Raw genomic sequence first — 25,382 nt, 5'->3', positions numbered from 1 at the left:
GTTTGGAGCTATGTACAAACAGAGGAAGTTTGTAAAAGTATGCTTTACTGGTTGCAATGTAAATAACAACAAAAACCTATATTGGCCAAGCAAAAGTTATTTTGGTGTTTAAATCTAATGCATGTTATACACTTTGTAAAGTCTGTAATGATTTCTTTTCCCTCTTTCCATAGAAAAGAAAAATCAGGACCAAAAATATCAAATTGGAGTGACAAATGTTAGGCTCCTCCATTCATATTTAGGAACCTAAATATATGGCCTGATTTTTTTTAATTAATTACATTTTTTTTTTGTAGTACTGAGCATCAGTTAAGGTTTTCAGTATCTCTGAAAATCAGGCCTTAAATTATCCGATAGTACGTATCCAAGTATACTAAGGTCCTGATGCTGTGGTTGATAACCTATGAGGGGATGGTTGTGTCTGAGTGGAGCTCTGTTGACATCCATGTAGTTCTGTGCAGGTTAGCAATCCACAGTTGTGCATCAGAGCATAATGCTTATTGGCAGTTTTGACCCAAATGATTAAAAGCAAAAAGAAGCTTCAGAAGTTAGGCATGTCTATAAATGTTGCCTGAATTTTTAAGGGACCTGACAAGGAGTAGAACTGGTATAATTTTTATCATGCTGTCATGGAATTTTTTTTTAAATTTGTTTTATTCCAGCACTGAAATAATTGTTTTTTCCCTTCCTATTTCCTATAGGAGATATTGGGGCTTAACTCACTCCTATCACCCTTAACTCTAACTATCAGAGATTGAGCTCCTTTAGAGCAACCAAAGAACATACTCCAGAATAAAATCCTAAAAACATATTCATCCTGCTTGGTTAGGTTTTAAAATATAAAATGATTTACTGTTGATTGAGGAATGATACAAGGCAAACTCTACTCCTTAGGGAATTCTGCACCAAAACATTGAAAATTCTGCGCAAAATATTTTAAAATCCTGCAAAAATCTGTGTATTGTATTTGTTTAAAATAACACAATCACACCATTTTCAATTGTTTGCTGACAAGTATTTTGAAATAAATTACCAAAATAATTGAAGATGGTGTGATTACACTGTTGTTGTATTACTGTGTTATTTTGCAGAACTTTACAAATTTTAATTTTTTTAATTTTTTGGCACAGAATTCCCTCAAGAATACCAGGGTTCTGTGTGGCACAGTCTGGGTGCAGGTGGCTTGTGGGGAGTCTGGGTATGGGGAGGAATCTGGATGCACAGGGGCTCAGTGCTGGGTACTAGGTGCAGGGGGAATGGGACTCTGCAGGGGAGTCCTAGCGAAGGTGCTTAGGGGTGGGAAGGCTAGGGGAGTGGGACTTGGTGGGAGGCTCAGGTGCAGCTGGTTGGGGTTCAGTGGGGTGGGGGTCTGGGTGTGGGAGCTCCTGATGCAGGGGGTGAGGCTCAGCAGAGTGGGGGCTTGGGGAGGGGTTTCTGGATGCGGCGGGCTCCTGATGCGGGGGGTGAGGCTTAGCAGGGTGGAAGTTCAGTGGGCTCAGTGGGGGGGTTCTGAGTGCAAGGGGCTCTGGGTGCACAGATGAGGGGGGAGGAATCACTGTACAGGGCACTGCTCCCCCTGTCTGCCCAACTCCTGTGCATCCAGCCCCCCCGCCCCCAGCCAGCCCCCCCTCTGAGCCTCTCACCCCGCCCCTCCCACACACACACACTGTGTAGAGCTTCTGCAGCTGGCAAAGTTTCTGGGGGTTGATCTAACCCAGCACCTGCAGCTCTGTGCAAGGAAGGGAAGAGGGAGGTGGAAGGGGAGGCATCCCCAGACCTCCCACCCCCCAGTGATTTTCCACTCTCTCGGCTGCCCAAACAGACATGTCCGAGCTGCTGGGAAGGGGTGAGTGAGCACTGATGCAGCTTCTCTTTGCTTCCCCACAGAAACCATTTTCTGCAGAAAGTAAAGAGAATCTGCAGGGTGGGGGGAATTTTCTGCTGCACAGTGGTAGAATTCCCCCAAGAGTAAAATTCTTCAGGGAAAAGCCTTATATAATAGGGATGAAAGCAATAAGATGCTAAATAAATTATATCAGTTTTTATAATTGTTTTTAGCCAGTCTGTAGAAGGGGTCTAACTTTGTTATTCTATAGAAGGTTTAAAAATCCCGGAGAAAGATTATCTTTTATTATTATTATTATTATTACACTTCTGTAATGGAAGCTGACTGCCTTCTAATATCTGAGTTGCCTGCTTTAAAAAAAAAAGTCTGTATAATATGGCTGGCACTCAATTGCTAAAAACAAAGTATAATTTTAAAATTTGTTTTACTTTAAAATATATGTACATATATGGAAATAATTGTGGTATAAGGAATTAGATTAACCACCCTGAAGGCCTTCCGTCCCTAGAACAGGTTTAACATGGACAGCAACTTCCTTGTACATCCTTACCCCAGAAGATACAATGGTATTTCATTTGAGGTGCTGTGGGCCTAAACTGCTTTCTGGCTTCAGGTGTCAATAGACATGTTGATATCAGAAGATGTTTAAATATAAAAGTCATTTGAATGAAGAAGCAAAGAGTCCTGTGGCACCTTATAGACTAACAGACGTTTTGGAGCATGAGCTTTCATGGGTGAATACCCACTTCGTCAGATGCATGTAGTTGAAATTTCCAGGGGCAGGTATATATATGCAGGCAAGCTAGAGATAATGAGGTAGTTCAATCAGGGAGGATGAGACCCTGTTCTAGCAGTTGAGGTGTGAAAACCAAGGGAGGAGAAACTGATTTTGTAATTGGCAAGCCATTCACAGTCTTTGTTTAATCCTGAGCTGATGGTGTCAAATTTGCAGATGAACTGAAGCTCAGCAGTTTCTCTCTGAAGTCTGGTCCTGAAGTTTTTTTGCTGCAGGATGGCCACCTTAAGGTCTGCTATAGTGTGGCCAGGGAGGTTGAAGTGTTCTCCTACAGGTTTTTGTATATTGCCATTCCTAATATCTGATTTGTGTCCGTTTATCCTTTTCCGTAGCGACTGTCCAGTTTGGCTGATGTACATAGCAGAGGGGCACTGCTGGCATATGATGGCGTATATTACATTGGTGGACGTGCAGGTGAATGAACCGGTGATGGTGTGGCTAATCTGGTTAGGTCCTGTGATGGTGTCGCTGGTGTAGATATGTGGGCAGAGTTGGCCTCGAGGTTTGTTGCATGGATTGGTTCCTGAGCTAGAGTTCCTATGGTGCGGTGTGCAGTTACTGGTGAGAATATGTTTCAGGTTGGCAGGTTGCCTGTGGGCGAGGACTGGCCTGCCACCCAGGCCTGTGAAAGTGTGGGATCATTGTCCAGGATGGGTTGTAGGTCCCTGATGATGCGTTGGAGAGGTTTTAGCTGGGGACTGTATGTGATGGCCAGTGGAGTCCTGTTGGTTTCTTTCTTGGGTTTGTCTTGCAGTAGGAGGCTTCTGGGTACATGCATCTGACGAAGTGGGTATTCACCCATGAAAGCTCATGCTCCAAAACGTCTGTTAGTCTATAAGGTGCCACAGGACTCTTTGCTGCTTTTACAGATCCAGACTAAGGCCAGGTCCAGACTAGAGCTTTAAATCGATTTTAAGAGCTTTAAATCGATTTTAAGCTGTAACCGTCCACACTACAGAGTGCATAAAATCGATTTTAAGGGTCCCTAAAATCGATTTTGGAACTCCATCAAAACGAGAGGAGTAACCCCAAAATCGATTTTTTAAAATCGATTTTATGATAGTGTGGACGGCCATCGAAGTTAATGGCCTCCGGGACGTATCCCACAGTGCTCTAGTGGCCGCTCTACACAGGTAAAGGTACTCTTCTGCTGGCCAGGTAAACAGGAAAAGCCCCGGGAACTTTGAAATTCCATTTCCTGCTTGCACAGCGTGGAGCTCTCAGCAGCAGAGAGAACAATGCAGTCTCCTGAAAATAGGAAAAGAGCTCCAGCATGGAGCACACAGGAGTTACAGGATCTGATAGCTGTATGGGGAGAAGAGTCGGTGCTTTCAGAACTGCGCTCGAGCAGAAGAAATGAGAAAACCTTTGAAAAAATTTCTAATGCCATGCGGGAGAGGGGACATACCAGGGACTCGTTACAGTGCCGAGTGAAAGTGAAAGAGCTCAGACAGGCGTATCAGAAGACCAAAGCAGCAAAGGGCAGGTCAGGCTCTGCCCCCAAAACATGCCGGTTCTACGACGAGCTTAACGCAATATTGGGGAACAGCGCAACGACGAACCCCCCCTTGTCTGTTGATTCAGAGGTGGGCGTCGTGATTCCTGCAACTACAGAAGATTTATTTGATGGCGATGATCAGGATGATGAGGACCAAGAGGAGGAGGCTCCAGCAGAGAGCACAGAGCATTTTATCCCCCCAAACAGCCAGGATCTTTTCCTCACCCTTACTGAGGTTCCCTGCCAGCCATCTCAAGGCAGTACTCCAGAAAATGAAGCTGAGGGACCGTCCTCTGGTGAGTGTAATTTTTCTTACGTTTCCTAAAACACTGACCCATGAGGTGGTTTTTAGAAAAGTCTCCATCCTGCTTGTTCGGGGAATGCGAGAGCAAAGCAGGGAAGGAGAGCAGCCTTGCCGCGGTTTGCTCTCCCGTTCCACGAACCACCCAGCAAACCGCAGGCAAGGAGACCTGCTTGTTCGGGGAAGGCGAGAGCAAAGCAGGGAAGGAGAGCAGCCTTGCCGCGGTTTGCTCTCCCGTTCCACGAACCACCCAGCAAACCGCAGGCAAGGAGACCTGCTTGTTCGGGGAAGGCGAGAGCAAAGCAGGGAAGGAGAGCAGCCTTGCCGCGGTTTGCTCTCCCGTTCCACGAACCACCCAGCAAACCGCAGGCAAGGAGACCTGCTTGTTCGGGGAAGGCGAGAGCAAAGCAGGGAAGGAGAGCAGCCTTGCCGCGGTTTGCTCTCCCGTTCCACGAACCACCCAGCAAACCGCAGGCAAGGAGACCTGCTTGTTCGGGGAAGGCGAGAGCAAAGCAGGGAAGGAGAGCAGCTTGATTACCAGTACAATCTACTACAGGGATTACTAGCCATTATTAACTTCCCATTTTCTCCGGACAAGGTCTGTGTGCTTCCCTGACCTGCGTCTGAGCAGAACTCTCTGTCCTCAGCCACAAGCAATAAGTATTAAAGGAATCCTAAGGTGACCTTGTGGTAAAGTAAAATGTTCAAGGTTCGGTAACAGGCACAGGTCAGTGAGGAGAAAGACTGTATGAATGGTTGTGTGAAATGTGTCTCATGATTCTTTTATCACTCTTTCCAAACCCCACCCCCCCACACACAGCTGCACATTTCTCCAGCCTCCCTCTCGCTTCTCATCCACGTGGGGGGGGTATCATAAGAAGATTGAGGAAAAGGAGGACGCGTGAGGACATGTTCACCGAAATTATGGCAGTGACCCGTACAGAGAGAGCTCAGCAGGGAGACTGGAAGCAATTGGTCGCAAAGTACAGGGAGGCTGCCAGTCAACGCGAAGACAGGAGGGACCAACGCGAAGACAGGAGGGACGCCAAAAATGATGTCAGGTGGCAGGAAGATCAGCGCTGGCGAGCAGCAACTCTGGATCTTCTTCGTGATCAGACTGACATCCTCCGTGATATGCTGCAAGAGCTCCGTGGTTTCAGAATGCCCCTACAGCCCGTGTATAACCTCCCTCAGTACTCACCCTGTCCCACACCTTCCAGAACCAGGCGTGTAAGAACGCGTGGGGGAAGGCTCTCTACACCAGCCCCCTCCACTGCTGCGGACACTCCAACCAGAAGGCTTTCATTAGATTGAAAAGCCCTTTGTGTCCTGTTTTTTCCCTCCTCTAATGATCCAAACTTCTCCCATGGCACCTTTGCCTATTTTTACTCTCAGGTCATGCTATTAAGGAAGTGTGACTGTAGTTTGGTAATGAACTGAAGCAAGCAGCTTTGGAAAGCTGCACGGAAGCTCGTTATCAGCATCAGGATTTGACAATTGGGGATATGGGTAATAAAGGGAAAACAAAGAAAGCAGCCATACCGTACCCTGGTCCATGAGAATTCTTGTTCTGTCTACTCTGATGCACTTTCTTCTTTCAAACCTCCCTCCCCCTTCCTCCAAACCTCCCTCGCTCCGTCCCCCATAGAGCGCTGAGTTATGAAATTTCAAGCACAGTATTGTAACAACAAGCATGATGCTTGATTGATGAAACGATCTGTTTTTAAATAAAGAACACAATTCTTGTAACACATAGTAATAACTTTATTTTCAATAAAAAAGCAGTTAAGGAAGGTTGCAGGTCCTGTGCCTAGCAGCAGACGGAAGCAGCTAATGGTGGAGGTAGGTAATAATTGGGAAATACAGAATTATATGTTTTCCAATGGACAGCTCTCGCAAGTAAACTAAGCAAGCAATTGAGGAATGCTGCAGGCAAAGTATCTTGCAGCAGCAACACCGCATAGACGGGGAGGGCAGCAATCAATTGAAAGGAAAATCAGCAGTCAAACTGTACCCTGGCCCATGAGGAAGCTACTTTTCAGTGCTTCTCTGATGCGCACAGCATCCTGGTGAGATCTTCTAATTGCCCTGGTGTCCGGCTGCGCATAATCAGCGGCCAGGTGGTTTACCTCAGTCTCCCACCCCGCTATAAAGGCCTCCCCCTTGCTCTCACAGAGATTGTGGAGCACACAGCAAGCAGCAATGACAAAGGGGATATTGGTTTGGCTAAGATCTGAGCGAGTGAGAAGCGTTCGCCATCTCGCCTTAAGCCTGCCAAATGCACATTCTACCACCATTCTGCACTTGCTCAGCCTGTAATTAAACAACTCCTGAGCACTGTCAAGGCTGCCTGTGTATGGCTTCATTAGCCAGGGCATCAAGGGGTAGGCTGGGTCCCCAAGGATAACTATAGGCATTTGGACATCTCCAACTGTTATTCTCTGATCAGGGAAGTAGGTCCCTTGCTGCAGCCGTTTAAACAGTGTAGTGCTCCTGAAGACACGTGCGTCGTGAACCCTTCCTGGCCATCCCACGTGGATGTTGGTGAAACGTCCCTTGTGATCCACCAGGGCTTGCAGAACCATCGAAAAGTACCCCTTGCGGTTAATGTACTGGGCACCCTGGTGTTCCGGTGCCAAAATAGGGATGTGGGTTCCATCTATGGCCCCCCCACAGTTAGGGAATCCCATTGCAGCAAAGCCATCCACAATGGCCTGCACGTTTCCCAGAGTCACAACCTTTCGAAGCAGCAGCTTAATGATTGCTTTGGATACTTCCAGCACAGCAGCCCCAACAGTAGATTTGCCCACTCCAAATTGATTCCCGACTGACCGGTAGCTGTCTGGCGTTGCAAGCTTCCATATGGCTATTGCCACTCGCTTTTCCACTGTGAGGGCTGGTCTCATCCTGGTGTTATGCCGCTTCAGGACAGGAGAAAGCGAGTCACAAAGTTCAAAGAAAGTGCTCTTACGCATGCGAAAGTTCCGCAGCCACTGCGAATCGTCCCACACCTGCAGGACTATGCGGTCCCACCAGTCAGTGCTTGTTTCCCGTGCCCAAAAGTGGCGCGGAACGGGTAGAACCTCACCCATAACCGTCAGGAGCTCCAACGTGCAGGGGCCCGGGGTGTCAGAAAACTCGTTCTCCAGTTCGTCATCGCTGTCGTCCCCACATTCAAGCATTCTCTCTTGCACTTCTGCATCATGGGTCAGCAGTGATAGAACGAGAATGCGTGAATTATTTACAGCATTCGCGATCAAGGACAAGAGCAGACCTGGATCCATGCTTGCTGCAAAATGGCGTTTCCCTCACTGCAGCCAGTAAAAACAGCGCGAACTGACTGTGTGCCGTTTACAGGAAGGGGGGGGGGGGCTGTACCCAGAACCACCCAGGACGGGGACTTTGATCCCATCATGCACTGGGCTAGTAACCCATAATTCCAAAGGGCAGGGACCCGTGCAGGAACTGTGGGATAGGTACCCAGAGTGCAACGCTCAGGGAAAACATGGACGCCAGGGAACATGGACGCTCAACATCGATGTAAGTAGCCCTAGTGTGGACGCGCAAAATCGATTTTATAAAGCCTGCTTTATAAAATCGATTTTAATAACATCGATTTTACCCTGTAGTGTGGACGTGGGCTAACACGGCTATCCCTCTGATACTTGAATGAAAAAGTTGACTGAAGACACCAGTTGAGGGCACTGAGCACCTTGCAGGATTTGACCCTCATTCCTTGATGTATATGTTGTGACTACCAAGATGGCTGCCAATTAGTGGATGTTGGACTTTTTTTAATTGGTCACTTGTCCTTTAAGAAGTGGGAATGTACTACCAAACAGTCATCCAATAATAGCTTCAGTCATTACTGATGTGGCACTAGATTTTTTTGATTGGCTCCGAATACTGGTGAGATGCAGGGCCTCATTTTAATGTTCTTTTAAAAAACATAACAAACCCTTCCAATGACAAGTACTTCAGCCATGTTCCTGTTCAGCTTTTGTTCCTGACATTAAATTGTACTAAATTTGATAAGGGCAGTGCAGTAGCTGCCAGGTCCCAGAGTGAGCTACTTAGTCCATGGTTAGTCTAAGACCTCAGTCTGTTCTTGCATTATTCCTTTTCAAAAGATGAAAATATTTTTATATATGTAGATCTAAAACTACTTTCTGACATACTAACATGCTCTGCTAATAGAGAGCATGTGGCCTCCTGTTTATTAATGTGAAAGAAATGCATGCATTTATAAAACCCTAATTTAATAAAATAAGAAGTGGATAATTTCGTAATGGCTGTGAAGAAGAGCGCGTGTGTGTGTGGGAGATTAATGGGATGGATTCTAGAAGGTACAAACGTAGCTGAGGCCAAATCATTTTACAAGTTTCTGGTTTTAGTTTTCCCTTTTCGTAGAAACATTTTGTTGTATCTCTATGAGCTTAAAATATGGAAAAAGATGATTGTTTTATTTTAATGGATCATTCAATTAACTTCTTTTTTAGCGTTCTTCCAACATTGATGTCTCTGTAGCCAGATTTAAATTGTTAAACACGGTTGAATTAGGATTTCTCCCCAATAATGTTGATGCACATGCTTTAATTAAAAACCAAGGGTTTAAATTGTAGCCCTAGTAGCTGATGCAATACTTAAAGCCACGTCAGCACTCACAGTTTTAAAGGAAAAGGGTTTCCTTTTTTTCCTTCGTTATTTGGGTCAGCATGGCTGCAGCTTTAAATACTGTTTCACTGCTACTACTATGACTTAAACATTCGGTTTCTATTGAATATCTAAATCAGGGGAACTGAATACCACCCAGTTTAGCCTTTAAAAAAAAAAAATTGAAAGTGATAGTTTAAATTGGCATTGCAGCAGCTAACGTGGTAAAATTAAAACTATTGAGGCTCCACTTGTTTTAAGAAATATACTTTACCTTTATAATTCTCTTGAAAAATCTAGGTCAAAGATTCTTTGTGCTGTCTAGCATTCCCTTCTGACAGTCTTTCCCATTGTAAGTCAGAAAGTAAACTATAAATATACAATTTGGACTATTTTGTGGATGTTTTTGACATCCACTAGCATATCTTCTCATGGCCAACCGATCGCTCTGTATAGTTTCAGTGTTACACATTTTGCAAAATATCCTGTCCTTCCTCTGTTGGAAGTTTATGGCTGCTAAAAGGCTGTTCAGTGCTGCGGGCTAGCCTTCCAGCCTTTCACCTGGGTTGAAATCTTCACTTTGCTTATGAGTAGAGGTGAGTTTCATTTCATACTAGTCCCCATTTGGCCGCATCACAAAACCCCCAGACAGTTTGGCACCATTCAGCTACACTGGCAGCAGTCTCTGCTTGTGAGAAGCCTAGGGTTGGAAAAGCAGCAGGAGTGTTGCAGGTCAAGATTGAGATGGATTGGCAGAGCAGTATGGGGGAGCATGCACCGTGCCTATCCGTACTATGTTTGGCTCAAGCAAATGTTATTAATCCCTCAGTTTCATGAGCCCTAACCTCATTCATAAATTTAAAACAAAAGAGCCTTGTAGAAGTGGAATTTTGATGGACGCATAGACGAATTTCAGATATTGTTAAGCTGTTTACCTTTATTCTGACCACATAGATATCAAGACCTATCTTGGAATTTACACTATACCACTATTCTGCAGCATGGAGAAAGCATATTTTTGCAAATTGAATGTCTTTTCATTTAGTTTCTCATGTATCCTTTGCTGTTTATGTGCTGCAAGTACGTGAACATTTTAACATTCAGGATAACATACTCATATGAAATACATGCATACAGTGAATGCATCTTTTCCAACTGGTACCTTGAGGGAGGAAAAGCAGTGTATAATAAGGGTTCTGTCTCAGGTTCCTTGTTCCTTTATCTATACTCTAGTGGCATTCTTCCTCCCATTTCTCTTCATTTCAACTTTTTCCTAGTGCAGGGGGAAACCTATTATCTCCAGCTTGGGAATAGGTAAGAATTCTGCTGTTGCAGCATTATTCATGTTGTTTCTCAAGTTATGTTGGTTTGAGATGTATGTTACATTATTTATTTTAAAGCTTTTGTTATGTTTTTCTCATTGTAAATATTAGGTTCTTTCATTGTGATTAGCCTGTTGAGCCCCTATGTCATCTGCCAATCCCTTCTACCTTGTTTGTCACCAGTTCTGGAAAGCTGCCATTCTGAACTTCAGAGCATGGCTTAGGGTACATCCAGAGTACCCACCGGATTGGTGGGTAGCTATCGATCTGTCGGAGATCGATTTATCACATCTTATCTAGATGTGATAAATCGATCCCCGAACGTGCTCCCCTCGACTCCGGAACTCCACCAGGGCGAGAGGCGGAAGCGGAGTTGACGGGGGAGCCGTGGCCATCGATCCCACGCCGTGAGGATGGGAGGTAAGTCGAAATAAGATATGTTGACTTCAGCTACGCTATTCCCGTAGCTGAAGTTGCGTATCTTACATCGACACCCCTCCCCACCCCCCGTGTAGACCAGGCCTTAGAAGTGCCTTCCAGTGCTCCAGATAGAGTTTCTGGTATGTCCCTGGTCATATTCATTCAGCAAACTGACAGTAGGTCTACAGTCACCAATAGCAGGACACTCGGAAGGAGGTGGTCTCTGAGAAGGCCATTTGAACTCAAATAGTAAATACTACAGTTGTGTAGACATTTTTAAAATTGATGTGCTTTGCAGATCGAAACATCCAAAACAATAAAATAATACTATGGTATAAAACTTGCTGGGCAGAATGGTGCTTTGTTGCAATGATATAAATCCCGAATAACTCCAGTATAGCATCCTATAGACTTAATCTGTTTTTCCACTACCTCTAAAAGATACTACAATGGAGTTATATGGGATTTAAACTGCTGCAGATATTTAAGAGCAGACATTGGCCCACTAATTGCCTCCAAACCACATAACACTTGCCAAAAATTCCTAATGGCCTCGCTCCACTTACAAGTAAATATTTAAAGATTAATTCACCACTTTTCAGAGGGTCTGTATGAGGTCTGTGCAGCACCACTTAAAGTCCCACTTACATTTTATTTTAAGTTATGAGTGAGACTTAAGTGGTACATAGGTCTGTGTTATAGAATCACAGCATTGTAGGGCTGGAAGGGTCCTTGAGAGGTCATCTGGTCCATCCCCTGGATCTGAGGAAAGACCAAGTATACCTAGACCATCCCTGACAGGTGGTTTGTCAGACCTGTTCTTAAAAACTTCTGCTGACGAGGATTCCACAACCTCCGTTGGAAGCCTATCCAAGTGTTTATACTTATAAGCAAAAAGTTTTGCCTCATATTTAACCTAAATCTCCCTTGCTGCCAATTAAGCTGATTACTTCTTGTCCTACTTCCAGGGGATGTGGAGAACAGTCTCTGTCCTCTTTATAACAGCCCTTCACATAGTTGAAGACTGTTCTTAGTCTTCTTTTCTCAATACTAAACATGCCCATTTTTTTAACCTGTCCTCATTGGTCAGGTTTTCGAAACTTTTTATTGTTATTGTTGCCCTCCTCTGGACACACTCCAGTTTCTCCTCATCTTTCCAAGAGTCGCACCCAGAATTGGAGACAGGCTGAGGCCTCACTAGTGCTGGGTAACGCGGGGCAATTACATATGACGCTCCTGTTAATACATCCCAGAATGATATTAGCCTTTTCTGCAACTGTATTTCATTGTTGATTCATTCAGTTTGTGATCCACGATAACCCCCAATCCTTTTTAACAGGATTACCAGTTATTGCCCCTTTTGTAGTTGTGCCTTTGATTTTTTTCCCTGCCTAAGTGTATTCCGTTCTGACTTCAAAAGGAGTGTTGCACCTGGGTTCCATAGTGTCCCAGTTAAGCCTCAAATTATTAAAATGTCAATACGTTTACAGACTGTACTGTCAAACATTTACTGGTAGGGTAAGAAGGATTCTCATGCAATTAAAGCTAAACAATTTTTATGTGCTATCCTTGACTTAAAAAAAAATTCACTAATTCATAGTATTAATTATTGTGCAGTGGATCTTCCAGTCATTAGCAGAGATTAGCTGTGAAACAGCAACAATTTGCAAAAATGAGATTAAAGGCTTTTTCCTCCTTTTTCAATATTGTGTGATGTCTAGTCTAAAATAAGAGTGATTTTTAAAAAAATATATATAAATGTGTCCCCTTGCTCTCAGGCAAAAATTACACCCAGTGGAAAAAAGATGCAATCACTAGAATTGTCAGGAGTTCTGTGCAAGGTAATAGGATTCACCCCTCCCCCAACAAAAATACCTATAGCCTTCTAAATACTTGCTACATAACTACTCCAACTGACCCATTCTACTCACATTTACACTGGTGTAAATCCAGAGCAATTCCAGTATAGATTGCACTAATAGAACCAATCAGAATCTGGCCCACTGAGTTCTGTGGAACAGCATGCATGAGTCATGGCTAATGGTGAGGGGTCCTAGTTTAGAAGTGTTTGAAAATTGGATATGTATATAGGCAATTTTTTCTTTCCCCCTTTTGTTTAAGTATACTTTCAGGTCTCATTTTCTTGAACTTCTCCTGACACACATCTAACGCAGTAACTATTGGTGCAGTATGACACCGTAAGGCTGCCCTGTTAACAATAATAATGTGTTTGTGTCCATGTTTCTAAAATAAATCCCATTTTTGAAGGACTTATAAATTTGGCATGAATATACCCTGGGCTTTAGGATTTTGATACAGGAGTAATGTGTAGTTTTTTTTTAACCAAGTTTATTAAACAGAGAATCTAATCCTGCAAGCCCTTGTATGCATTAAGTGCCTTTATTCCTGAGTGTAAGGGTTTGCATAACTCATCCTAAATAGTTTAAAAAGTTAAACTAGGGGGAAAAGGGCAATAAAAAGGTTTTTTCTTTTCTCATGAAGTTACTCATCGTAAGGTTCAAGTAGATAGTTTTATCTGAATTTAAATAAGTAAAAATAAACAATGTGCCAAATTCTCTGCTGCTGGAAATTACTGCAATGGATCAAATTGCACCAGCAAAAAATTTGGCACTGGGATGAAATCTGACTTTGTTGAAATCAATGGGAAAACATCCATTGACTTCAACACTACCCGGATTTCACCCTAGAGCTTTAAACACTTTCATCTGGCACTCTGCTCTGTTGCCTGACATGCATGATCTTTCTTGAATATAAATGTAAACCAACAAAAATCCAGCATTAGAATGCTTGTACAAAGCCCCAATCAGAATAAAGGAGACGGGCGGAGAATGAGCCTATTACTAACTTTAAGTTTACCTTTCTCTTTCTTTGTACAGGGTTCTTAGCTTCACAACAGATTCCCAGCTCCCATGCCATGTAGCACATCAGCAAGCTCTCAGTACAGCATTTAAAAAACTTCTGAAAAAGGTATAGCTAGTACTTGCCCTTTCCAGGCCAGCTCCAGTTTTCTAGCTGGGTTTGTAGCATGTGAGATTTCATCAGCAGACTGCTAGTCACACAGAGAGTGCAGCCGGCAATCCATGACTGGACTGCACTTCTGTACCAGCAGAAAGGAAAATTTAAAATGAGTGATATATCATCTTACCCTGCTTACCTGAGGCATCCACCTTCTTGCTATAACTAAGCTTTTGCTGATTGATGTTCTCATATCATCTTGAGTTTTATGTTGTACGAGTACAATTATTTATTAACTAATCAATACAGTACCAATAGTACTGAGTTATTTTTATGTTAAAACTATTTTCCAAGTGACATTTTGCAGGACCAATTTAAAGGTGATACCTAAAGTGGCATAAATTAGAGTCTAAATTGGTGTAATCTACTCTCCAGAGTGCTGGAAAAGGTGTAAATTACCTCCCTGCTTTCACTTACGTTTTCTACATTGATGTATAAATTACACCAACTTAGATTTACACATTACTAAAGTATTTCTAAATTACTTAAAGGATGTCTGATTTACACTTCTTCATGCATTACCTTTGAATTTGGCCCTTAATCTGCATAACTACCTTTGTATTTAAATAAAAATATAAATGAATAAAATGAGTCGCTGTGGGTACAGTCAGTCACAGGTTTTCGTAATGCATTTCTTTTTTATACATACGTTCAGAGTCCTGGATCCCTGTGTGCTATTTTGAATTCTTATCTTGAAATTATGGATTAGCATAGATTCAGTCCCTAATATATTCCCCTGAACAAGCACACTTAAAACAATTCCTTAATAATCCATTCAGACAAAACAATGCAGGCGAGATGTGAAGACATTTGGAAGCATTTTGAAGATTCCATTTACGGGGTGCCTGGTGTTCCTTAGCACTGTTTATCTCTCTCCCATTTTTTAGTGTTTAGAGTTAGTTCAGCTTGTATAATGTTGCATTTCTAATGCTTGTTTTGGAGGGAGGAGGGAGAGAGAGAGGTAGACTATGTTCTTTAAACAAGCCAGAGTTTTGAGGTTGAATTGCCCAGGAGGAAGCTTTTTTCTTTTAAAGAGTTGAGTCTTTCATGTGCTCCAAAGTACTTCATATAACTTCTGTTTAAAAAAAATCAGTACAGAAAGTAAATCCACATTTTAAAACACATTTTGCTAGTGGACCATAAATTTGTATTCAGAGAGTTTCAAAAACAGATTATAGGGACATGGAGCCTTTACTTTTAAAGCCATTTTAAAAAAAAACCCATGAACCACAAAAATCTGTTGGGAGTAATGGTAAGGGTTTGATTTAGACTCTCAAAGGCAAGAAATTCTAAAGTTAAGACAGACAATGTGGTCCGATGCTGTCCTTAACTGATCACACAGCTTGCAGGCATGGAGCTGCTTTGCTTCAGAGCCTTGTTGCAGTGATGTCGGGTGAGGATCAGTGTTGAACTGAATTTTCAGTACACTATAAATTTCCTTGGTTTTTTTTGTACATTTCAGGGCAACCTCCTCATGTTACTGTAACATAGGGGTCATTTTTTCAGACAATTAAACCACAAAGAAAAAATTTTGTGCTCTATTCTTGGAGCTGTGCAGATAGTTCCGTGCCAAACATATTTGTTTACAGTGGTAATGTCTGAGTTGTATTATACTAGTTAATAAAGGGATTTATTTAAGGAACAAGGTGAATGACTAAAACAGATGTGCCAGTAGGTTGTATTGTTAAAACTGAAAAGTAAGATTCTTTTATGTGAGTTATTTTTTATTGTATTTCTTAGAAATTCAATTTAGTTGTGAGGACATCTTTGTGACAACTGAAAGTATTCTGGCAGTCCGTTTGAGGGGCTGCTCCTGTGCTCTTTAAATGGATCAATCTCCCATCTCCTTCATTGGCGATTTATAAAGATTGCACTTAAAGTCCTTAATCCCAGGTTTGATCGACTGTACAGTCATATTACATTATGGATTTTACCATGATTCTAAATCTTTAATTTTAAATCCATCTTCAGTTGTAGCAAACATATATAATATATTAAAATATTTCATAGTTTCTTTGTAGTTCCCCATCATTCTGCCTATATCCATCTGTTGTCCCTAGTCCTATACTTAGATTGTGAGCTCTCTTTGTTCTTTGTATGCACAGCACCTAGCTCAACGGGGTGCTGGATTGTGACCCCGAGGCACTATGATAAGAGAATTAATAATAATAATGTATTATATGTTTTTGCCATTCTGGTTTAATGACACAAAAATCTGCTCATGTCTTCAGCCTATGGTTTGGTCATGTCAGGTACCTGTACAACAACACAGTCATTGTGAAAAGAGAGTTAAAAGTGGAGTGGCTTGCAGATATGTGACTGATTTCTCACAGTTATTCACATTTCTGTTCATGGCATTATCAAAATTAGGGATTTTTGAGGCTGCATGGGGAAATAATGAATGCCTTGCATCTATAGCACCTTTCATTTCAGGATCTCAATGCACGTTTCTTCAAAGATCAGTTAATTTAGCCTGCCGACACTTCTGTCATATAGGTAAGTGGCATTATCTCAACTCCAGAGATTGGGTGATAAAGGCATAGAGAGTTTCAGTGTGTTGCCCATGGTCACCCAGATAGTCTGTGGCAGAATCTAGAATGGAATCCAGTTCTCCTGATTCATAACCACCATTCTTTAACTGCAAGGCTGTAATTCCTGATTGTGAATGTAGTGAGGCATAGTGGCCTCCCTCCGGACTTGAGAACGAGGAACCACTACACTCCGCCTGGTGAGAGGAGCCAGATCCTCCTCAACAGAAGTACCAAGGTGGGGCAGGAAGGATAACGTTGAGTGGGACCCATGGAAGGAGGCAGATATCTCCAGCCCACTGCGGCACTCTGGAATTGAAACTGCACTGTGCAGCACCCCGCCCCCGGAGGAGAAATCCGGGGCATGAATTGTCAGGACTGCCATCAGCCCTGTACCTTGAGGAGATGGAGCACCTTTGGATTATGGAACCCTGCACCTGGAATGGGGTAGGAAGGAGCCCACGGAAACCAGACTTTGCTCAAGTTTCGTCACTGTTTAGAGCCCTTGGCTGGGACTTGGTGGAGTAGGGTGGGCCCAGGTCCTCTTACCCTTCTGCTGCCAACCCCACCTTTGGTCTTGTGGTCTATTCACCCCTAAGCCAGAAGGCCTGTGCTTTGTTTGTGGCTTGCCCCAGCAAAGAGACTGGGGGCCTAGACTCTGTGTGCGTTGGCTTCCTTAGCCAGGAATCATAGAAGATTAGGATTGGAAGAGATCCCAGGAGGTCATCTAGTCCAACCCCCTGCTCAAAGCAGGACCAACCTCAACTAAATCATCCCAGGCAGGGCTTTGTCAAGCTGGGCCTTTAAAACCTTTAAGGATGGAGATTCCACCACCTCCCTAGGTAACCCATTCCAGTGCTTCACCAGCCTCCTAGTGAAATAATGTTTCCTAATATCCAACCTACACCTCCCCCACTGCAACTTGAGACCATTGCTCCTTGTTCTGTCATCTGCCACCACTGAGAACAGCCTAGCTCCATCCTCTTTGGAACCCCCCTTCAGGTAGCTGAAGGCTGCTATCAAATCCCCCCCCCACACTCTTCTGCAGACTAAATAACCCCAGTTCCCTCAGCCTCTCCCCATAAATCATGTGCCCCAGCCCCCTAATCATTTTCGTTGCCCTCTGCTGGACTCGCTCCAATTTGCCCACATCCTTTCTGTAGTGGGGGGGCTCTAAAAACTGGATGCAATACTCCAGATGTGGCCTCACCAGTGCTGAATAGATGTGAATAATCATTTCCCTTGATCTGGCAGTGCTCCTACTAACACAGCCCAATATGCTGTTAACCTTCTTGGCAACAAGGGCACACTGTTGACTCCTATCTAGCTGCTCATCTACGGTAATCCCGAGGTCCTTTTCTGCAGAACTGCCACTTATCCAGTCGGTCCCCAGCCTGTAGCAATGCTTGGGATTCTTCCTATGAGCAGGACTCTGCATTTGTCCTTGTTGAACCTCATCAGATTTCTTTTGGCACAATCTTCTAATTTGTCTAGGTCCCTCTGGACCCTATCCCTACCCTCCAGCATATCTACTTTTCCCCCCAGTGTAGTGTCATCCGCAAACTTGCTGAGGGTGCAGTCCATCCCATCATCCAGATCATTAATGAAGATGATATACAAAACCTGCCCCAGGACTGACTCCTGGGACACTCCGCTTAGGCAAAAGTCTGCTCCCTGCTCCGCCCCGCCCAGAAGGCCAGAGCTTCCCTTATAGACTGTTCATTGCTGTCTGCCCAAGTCAGGAAGCTGTGGGCTAGAGATTGCTTTTACTCTGCCCTGCCTAGAAGACCAGAGCCCTAGACTCTTGATTGGTGTCAGCCGTAGCTGGGAGACTCTGGGTTAAAGACTGCTTACTGCACTGCCCAACGGGGCTAGAGCTCCAGACAGTTAATGGTTGTTTGTCCCTGCTAGGAGGCTACAAGCTGCTTGGCCCTGCCTGCTGCAGTGAGGCGGAGTGGCCTCCCTCCCAACTTAAGAGCAAGGGATCACTACACTGACAAATTAAAGCATTTGCCAGATGAGGGAGACCAAAGGGGGTGAGGACATATTTCCAACTTTGAAAGGTTTGTTATGCCCGCAAACAGTATAGGGAAAAGTCAAATAAAAGGTGCTGTGTTGTGTGGTTTGGTTTTGTTTCTTTTATGTTTTTAAGTATCTGATAGTTTCTCTTGCAAAGCTGTATACCACTAAATGTATTGTGGATATTTCAGCAATATCCACGCATACTTTTTCCATGTAAATGCTGGGGCAATCCTGTTACTGTAGGACAAAGCTCTTTTTTAAAACTTGTAAATGTTTTTTTTTTCCTAACAACCTATTGAAATTACTTATATGTATTAATCCATTGGTTCTAGGAGCTGAAGTCTCTTGGCATTTGCTCCATTGTCAATAGCAGTGCTTACCATGAGCACTGATGCCAAGGTTTTTGAGAGAGGGCCTATAACCAGTACTTGGATAATATCTATCCTTAATTATTTTATACTGCTACACCTCCTCATAGTATCTGAGTGCCTTCCATGTAAAATCAGTAGCAATGGTGAAGTCCCTAGTGGAAGAAAGAAAGAGAACAAAATTTGTTAAACAGATTTCAGTTGAGCTTCTTTTGTGTATTGGATACTGTTTTCTGACTTTCCTTTAGTTTAATAAACAATCACTATTTATCCTTTGAAATCCAAACTAAGGCCTGGTAAGAGATGTGTTTAATAGCAATATTTCTTTAAATACATGATTAACTTTGAATTAAGCAACTTAAAGGCTGTGGAACTCAAACGTGCTTTCCTGAATCAGTGCTTAGATCTGGGTTGTATAGACATGTTATATTCCTGCATCTGTCTGTCTGCCTATCCGAAAGACAAGGTGGGTGAGGTCATATCTTTTATTGGACCAACTTCTGTTGAGGAGACAGACAAGGTTTCGAGCTACTCAGAGCTCTTCTTCAGGTCTGGCAAAGGTACTCGAAGCATCACAGCTAAATACAAGATGGAACAGATTGTTTAGCATAGGTAGTTAGCACATAGTCTAAGGGACCATTTAAGGTGGTGTGGTCTGTTAACACACCTGCAGTCATAGGACAAAGAAAGAGGGATTAGTAGTGGGACAGGTTGTTGTAATAAGCCATAAATCCAGTGTCCCTATTCTGTTCATGATTTTTAGTGTGTAGCACAGGCACCGACTTTCCATTGTGCCAGGGGTGCTCGACCCCCGGCTGTGCCCCAGGCCTCACCCTCACTCCACCCCTTCCCTCAAGGCCACAGGCCTGCCCCCATTCCACCCCCGCCTCGCCTCTTCCCACCGTGTTCGGTCCCCTCCCCTGAGCGCACCAGGTCCTCGCTCTTCCCCTTTTCTCTCCAGCCTCCTGAATGCCGCAAAACAGCTGATTGCAGCGGGCGGGAGGCATGGTGAGGGGCTGATTGGTGGGGCCTGCTGGGACGCAGGAGGCATTGGAAGGGAGGGGGAAGTGCTGATAAGTGGGCTGCCGGTGGATGCTCAGTACCCACCATATTTTCCCTGTGGGTGCCCCAGCCCCAGGGCACTCACGAAGTCAGCACCTATGGTGTCTAGCAGAGTTATGAATTTAAGATTTTAGGGATTATCTTTTGAAAGTGTTGTGCAGATTTGCTTTGAGGATTAAGACTGAGAGGTCAGGTATGGAGGTATCACTTTGTGATGGGGTGCTTTGTCTTTTATCATTTTCCTGTGGGAGTTCATTTGAAAATGTAGTCTCTTCTCTTATAGAATCACAGAAATATAAGGGCTGGAAGAGACCTTGAGAAGTCATCTAGTCCATCCCCCTGCACTGAAGAAGGACCAAGTAAATCTAGACCATCCATGACAGGTGTTTGTCTAACCTGTTCTTTAAAACCTTCATGGGCAGGGATTCCACAACCTCCACTGGAAGTCTGTTTCAGTGCTTAGCTATCCCTATAATCAAAGTTTTTCCTAATATCTAACCTAAATCTTCCTGGCTGCAAATTGAGCCCATTGCTTGTCCAATTTAAGTGGAAGTGACAACAATTGATCACAATCTCTTTAGAACAGCCCTTAACACATTTGAAAACTGTTATCAGCCTCCCCCCTGGCCCAGTCTTCTTTTCTCTAGACCAGCGGTTCTCAAACTGTGGGTTGGGACCCCAAAGTGGTTCACAACCCTATTTTAATGGGGTCTCCAGGGCCAGCATTATACTTGCTGGGAACCAGGGTTGAAACTGAAGCCCAAGTGCCACCTCCACCCGGCGACAGTGTCAAAAGCTTTACTAAAATAAAGATAAATCATGTCTGCTGCTTCCCCCCATGCACTATGCCAGTAACCTTGTCAAAGAAAGAAAGTAGGTTGGTTTAGCATGATTTGTTCTTGACAAATCGATGTTGGCTATTACTTATCACCTTGTTATCCTCTATACTTAGATTGTAAGCTGTTTGAGTCAGAGACTTGTCTTTTTGTTCTGTGTTTATATAGTGGCTAGCACAATGGGGTCTTGGTCCATAACTGGGGTTCTGGGGTGCCATAGTAATACAAATACATAATATACTGCCTGTTACATGTTCTGATGCAGTGGTCTCTCTGGTTTAGAAATAGACCCTTCTGCTTCACATATGTGCTAACCCCGTGGTATAAATAAGGGCAGAATTTGCTGCTTCATTAAGCATTTTTGGGATTGGTAGTGGTATTTTGTTTAAACCTTAGTAGTGAGAAAATCCAGATAGAAGACTGAAGGCTTCATTTTCATTTTCAGTGGGTTCCCAGCCAGACAAATTTATCAAAGGCTGTCTGTTTGTAGGCAACTATTGTAATCTGATCTGAGCTTTTCTGAGTTTAAGTTTAGAGTGAAAAATGTGCCCCCTGATTAAACATAGCAATTAAGGATTTTAGGGATCTTAGTTTTGACCCCCTTGACATGAAACACTGACCTCAGTGCAGTACGTTTGTATTGAATTGTTACCATTGTAAGACAATTAGATCATCTTTCTGGGGATTTTAGGGGCCAATTCATCATCATCATCATAAAAAAAGTGTCTCCTTTGAATTGCAACTCTCTTGATTATTTGAGTTTTGGACAGCTTATGTAAGGTATTTGTGATACTAATCTGACACTAACTACCTTATTGTAAAGAATGGTATAATTACATCTCTAATTTCAATCTGCACGCTGACAAGGTAAGCAAAGTTGTGTTTTTAAGCCTTATTTATGAAGTTATCTGAATTAAGATAAACTGTCTCTCACCACTCCCTCATTTTCTCTTTCCTACGGACACTCACACAGACTGATATTTCCATAGGTGCCTAGAAGATTAATAAAAAAACCAAAAAACCCTCCCACCACTTTCAATAGGAATTGTGCCTCTGAATTCTGAAGGTGGTTTTGAAAAAATCTCAGCCTTATTCCTCATATAAAATCAGAACTCCCCCTCCCCAAGACACGCACATAGTATGTGACCTGAGGATCTTGCAACCCATAGAAAATAGGTCAGCATGTATTGATCCCCTACTCCCATTTATTTCAACAGGAAGTATGCTGAGGAATAGGAGTCACACCTGCAGATCTGTTGACAAGCTTGTGCTCTAAAAGACTTAGTATATGAAACTATGCAGCCATGACCGTGTGCTGATTGAAACTTGCATTTGTATTTTAAACAGTTTTCTAAATGTCCTCACCCTTTAAGGATAGTCCTTGATGAACAAAGAGACTTTGTATAACTAGTGGTAAATAACGTTTAAATTAGTCACATTTAGAATTGAGAGACAATTAATTGATTCCTTTTCTTCTTTTTCAGTCAGTCACCAAATTCTCTGTTGTTTACCATGGTTATACCGAATGCCTTTGTTCTCATACATTTTTAATCAATCTTCCTTTTCTTTTCCCCCAGACCGTATACACCTATGAGAGGATCCCTCTCCACTGTGTGGTTTGACAGATGGAAGATCTCTAATGAGTGTCCAGAACATATTGAAACCATTGACTCAATGTGTCAGGTGCTTACAAACGTGATTGATGATGAAGTTAAAAATGGCATCAGCAAGAACAGGATAATTTTAGGTAAGGGTTTTTTTATGTTTATACCTTATGAGAGAGCCTCTCGCATTGGGTTCCCATTGGAGTCTATCCTGCAAGTTTGACAAGCAATCCCTGCACATGGTCTCAATTGACCTTCATTCAGAGTTGAGAGCACTCAGTGCATTGCATGATCTAGCCCTCAGTAGGTCAAATTAGACTGACGCCCTTGAAACTGCTTTGAATTCATTGAGGTGCTGTGAGTGCAAATGTATGCAGCATTTGGCTCACTGGGTCCTCTGTCCCATCAAATTAAACGTAAGGTGTTGTTTTTTTGAGCTGCTCATTTATCATTGGAATTTAAATACCAGTCAACAATGTCTAGCCTGTTCTTACTTAGCTATTTCTATCTGGTCTCTTCATATTTAGAGGGCTTCTGAAGAATGTAAATCTTGAGTTCTCTCAAAAGAAGTGTAGTTTCTTATTTCAATAAGCATCTACCAGTGGTTCTCAAAGTCGCTCCGCTGTTTGTTCAGGGACAGCCCCTAGTGGGCCGGGCTGGTTTGTTTACCTGCCGCGTCCGTAGATTCAGCCAATCGCGGCTCCCACTGGCTGCTCCAGGCCAATGGGGGCTGCGGAAAGCAGCATGGGCCAAGGGATGGGCTGGCCGCCCTTCCCACAGCCCCCATTGGCCTGGAGTGGCAAACAATGGCCAGTGGGAGCCGCGATCGGCTGAACCTGCGGACACTGCAGGTAAATAAACCAGCCCAGCCTACCAGGGGCTTTCCCTGAACAAGCAGCAGACCGGTTTTCAGAAGCACTGATCTAGACAACACAAATTGTTGCACACTGTATCCTCTCTACTGCTGTGGTTGCTTCGGAAGAGTTCAGTCATGAAAAAACAAAAGTCCTGTGAAACGTTCAGTAATGGTAGAACTTGGTAACAAATGCATTTACTCATCATATTTAGCCCTTATCTAGATAATTACATCTTCAGAACATTGTACAAATATCTACTAATCTTCAAGCACGCTCAAGGAACGTGCTGTATCAGGCCTATTTTACAGTTGAGGAAATTGAAGCAGAGAGGTTGAGGCCCCAGGAGTAGCATAAGTCAGAGATGGAATTAGAACTCAGGAATGCCTGACTCCTTGTTCTATTCTTACATGACTAAATATTTCAGGTTGGAATAAACTTTTAATGTGGGAACTTCTGATGTCATGGGCAACTGACTTTTGCCATTGAGGTCCTAAGCAGTGGAGCCAGGATCATTCAGCCTTCATATATTCTTGGCCCAGCCCTGTCATAAACAGATAGCTAAGGGTTAATGTCTCTTTCACCTGAAACACCTGACCAGAGAACCAATCAGGAAACCGGATTTTTTCAACTTTGGGTGGAGGGAATTGGGTGTCTGAGTCTTTTGTCTGCCTGCCTGCTTCCTCTGAGCTTTGGAGAAGTAGTTCTATTTTCTAGTCTTCTGTTTCTAAGTGTAAGGACAAAGAGATCAGATAGTAAGTTCTATGGTTTCTTTTCTTTGGTATTTGCATGAATATAAGTGCTGGAGTGCTGTGATTTGTATTCTTTTTGAATAAGGCTGTTTATTCAATATTCTTTTAAGAAATTGCCCTGTATTGTGTCATCTTAATACAGAGAGAACATTTGTATTTTTTCTTTCTTTTTATATAAAGCTTTCTTTTAAGACCTGTTGGAGTTTTTCTTTACTTCAGGAAAATTGAGTCTGTACTCACCAGGGAATTGGTGGGAGGAAGAAATCAAGGGAGATCTGTGTGTGTTGGATTGCTAGCCTGATTTTGCATTCCCTCTGGGGGGAATAGGAAAGTACTTTTTGTTTCCAGAATTGGGAACAGAGAGTGGGGAGTCTCTGTGTAGTTTCACAGAGCTTGTGTCTGTGTATCTCTCCAGGAGCACCTGGAGGGGGGAAGGGAAAAAGGATTATTTCCCTTTGTTGTGAGACTCAAGGGATTTGGGTCTTGGGGTCCCCAGGGAAGGTTTTTCAGTGGGACCAGAGTGCCCCAAAACACTCTAATTTTTTGGGTGGTGGCAGCAGGTACCAGGTCCAAGCTGGTGACTAAGCTTGGAGGTTTTCATGCTAACCCCCATATTTTGGACGCTAAGGTCCAGATCTGGGAATAAGGTTATAACATGAGTGGCAGTGGCGGGATATAGACAGAATCCAGAAGCCAGTAGGAATATTATATTTTTCTTTTCTCTGCTAAGGGCTTTTTAGCAGAGAGAAACAGTTTGGTTTTAAAAGGGAACCAGAGAGAATTTTTTTTTCTGCTCTCTCTGGCAGTGTGTGCCTTGCATGTTAAGCAAGAAACTGTTAAGGGTCTTTTGTCATGCAATAGCCCTCCCATTAGGAGGCAAGTACCAGCACTTATATGCATGCAAATAAAGTGGTTTTTCTGGTTTCCCTTAATTGAACATTAGCTAGAGAGAGAAAGGGGAAAAAAGCACTGTTGCTAGGCAGACTTCAGGAGGCAACAGAGCCTGCAGTTCAAAAGAGAAACACCGGAGGGCACCCCAACACAAGAAAACAGGAACCATGTCTACCAGGACAAAAATGGAGGCCGAAGACCAATTAAAAGAAGCTGAACACAGGCGACAACTGGAAATAAAACAAAAAGAGATGGAGATAAAAGAAAAGGAAGAAAGCATCAAACTGGCAGCCTTCCAAAGAGAACAGGCAGCCCAAGAGGCAGCACACAAAAGAAAACTAGAAGAAGAAGAGGTGGCCTACCGAAGGAAACAAGCAGAAGATGAGGCGGCCCACCGCCGAGACATGGAAAAACACCAAAAAGAAATGGAAAAACAACAAAAAGAAATGGAAAAACAACAAAAAGAGAATGAAGAGAAGGAAAAACAGAGAAAACATGAACTGGAGTTGGCAAAAGCTGGGCTGCATGTGCCGGCCAACCCTAACAACCCGGCGCCAATTATTGCTCCACAGCACAGGAAATTTCCCACCTAC

General features: G+C 43.3%; 1 protein-coding gene across 1 annotated transcript in view; it reads left to right on the top strand.

Annotated features, from left to right (window-relative positions):
* LYPLAL1 (lysophospholipase like 1) overlaps positions 1–25,382 on the top strand; it is a 52,316-nt gene that overhangs the window by 6,891 nt on the left and 20,043 nt on the right. Inside the window, exon 3 of the mRNA XM_030557488.1 lies at positions 22,266–22,435. Within this exon, the coding sequence (XP_030413348.1) occupies positions 22,266–22,435 (170 nt within the window). The remainder of the gene's footprint in view (positions 1–22,265; positions 22,436–25,382) is intronic.

Source organism: Gopherus evgoodei, chromosome 3, assembly GCF_007399415.2.
Source record: "Gopherus evgoodei ecotype Sinaloan lineage chromosome 3, rGopEvg1_v1.p, whole genome shotgun sequence".
Lineage (NCBI taxonomy): Eukaryota > Metazoa > Chordata > Testudines > Testudinidae > Gopherus > Gopherus evgoodei.
This window is presented reverse-complemented; position numbering and strand designations above follow the sequence as displayed.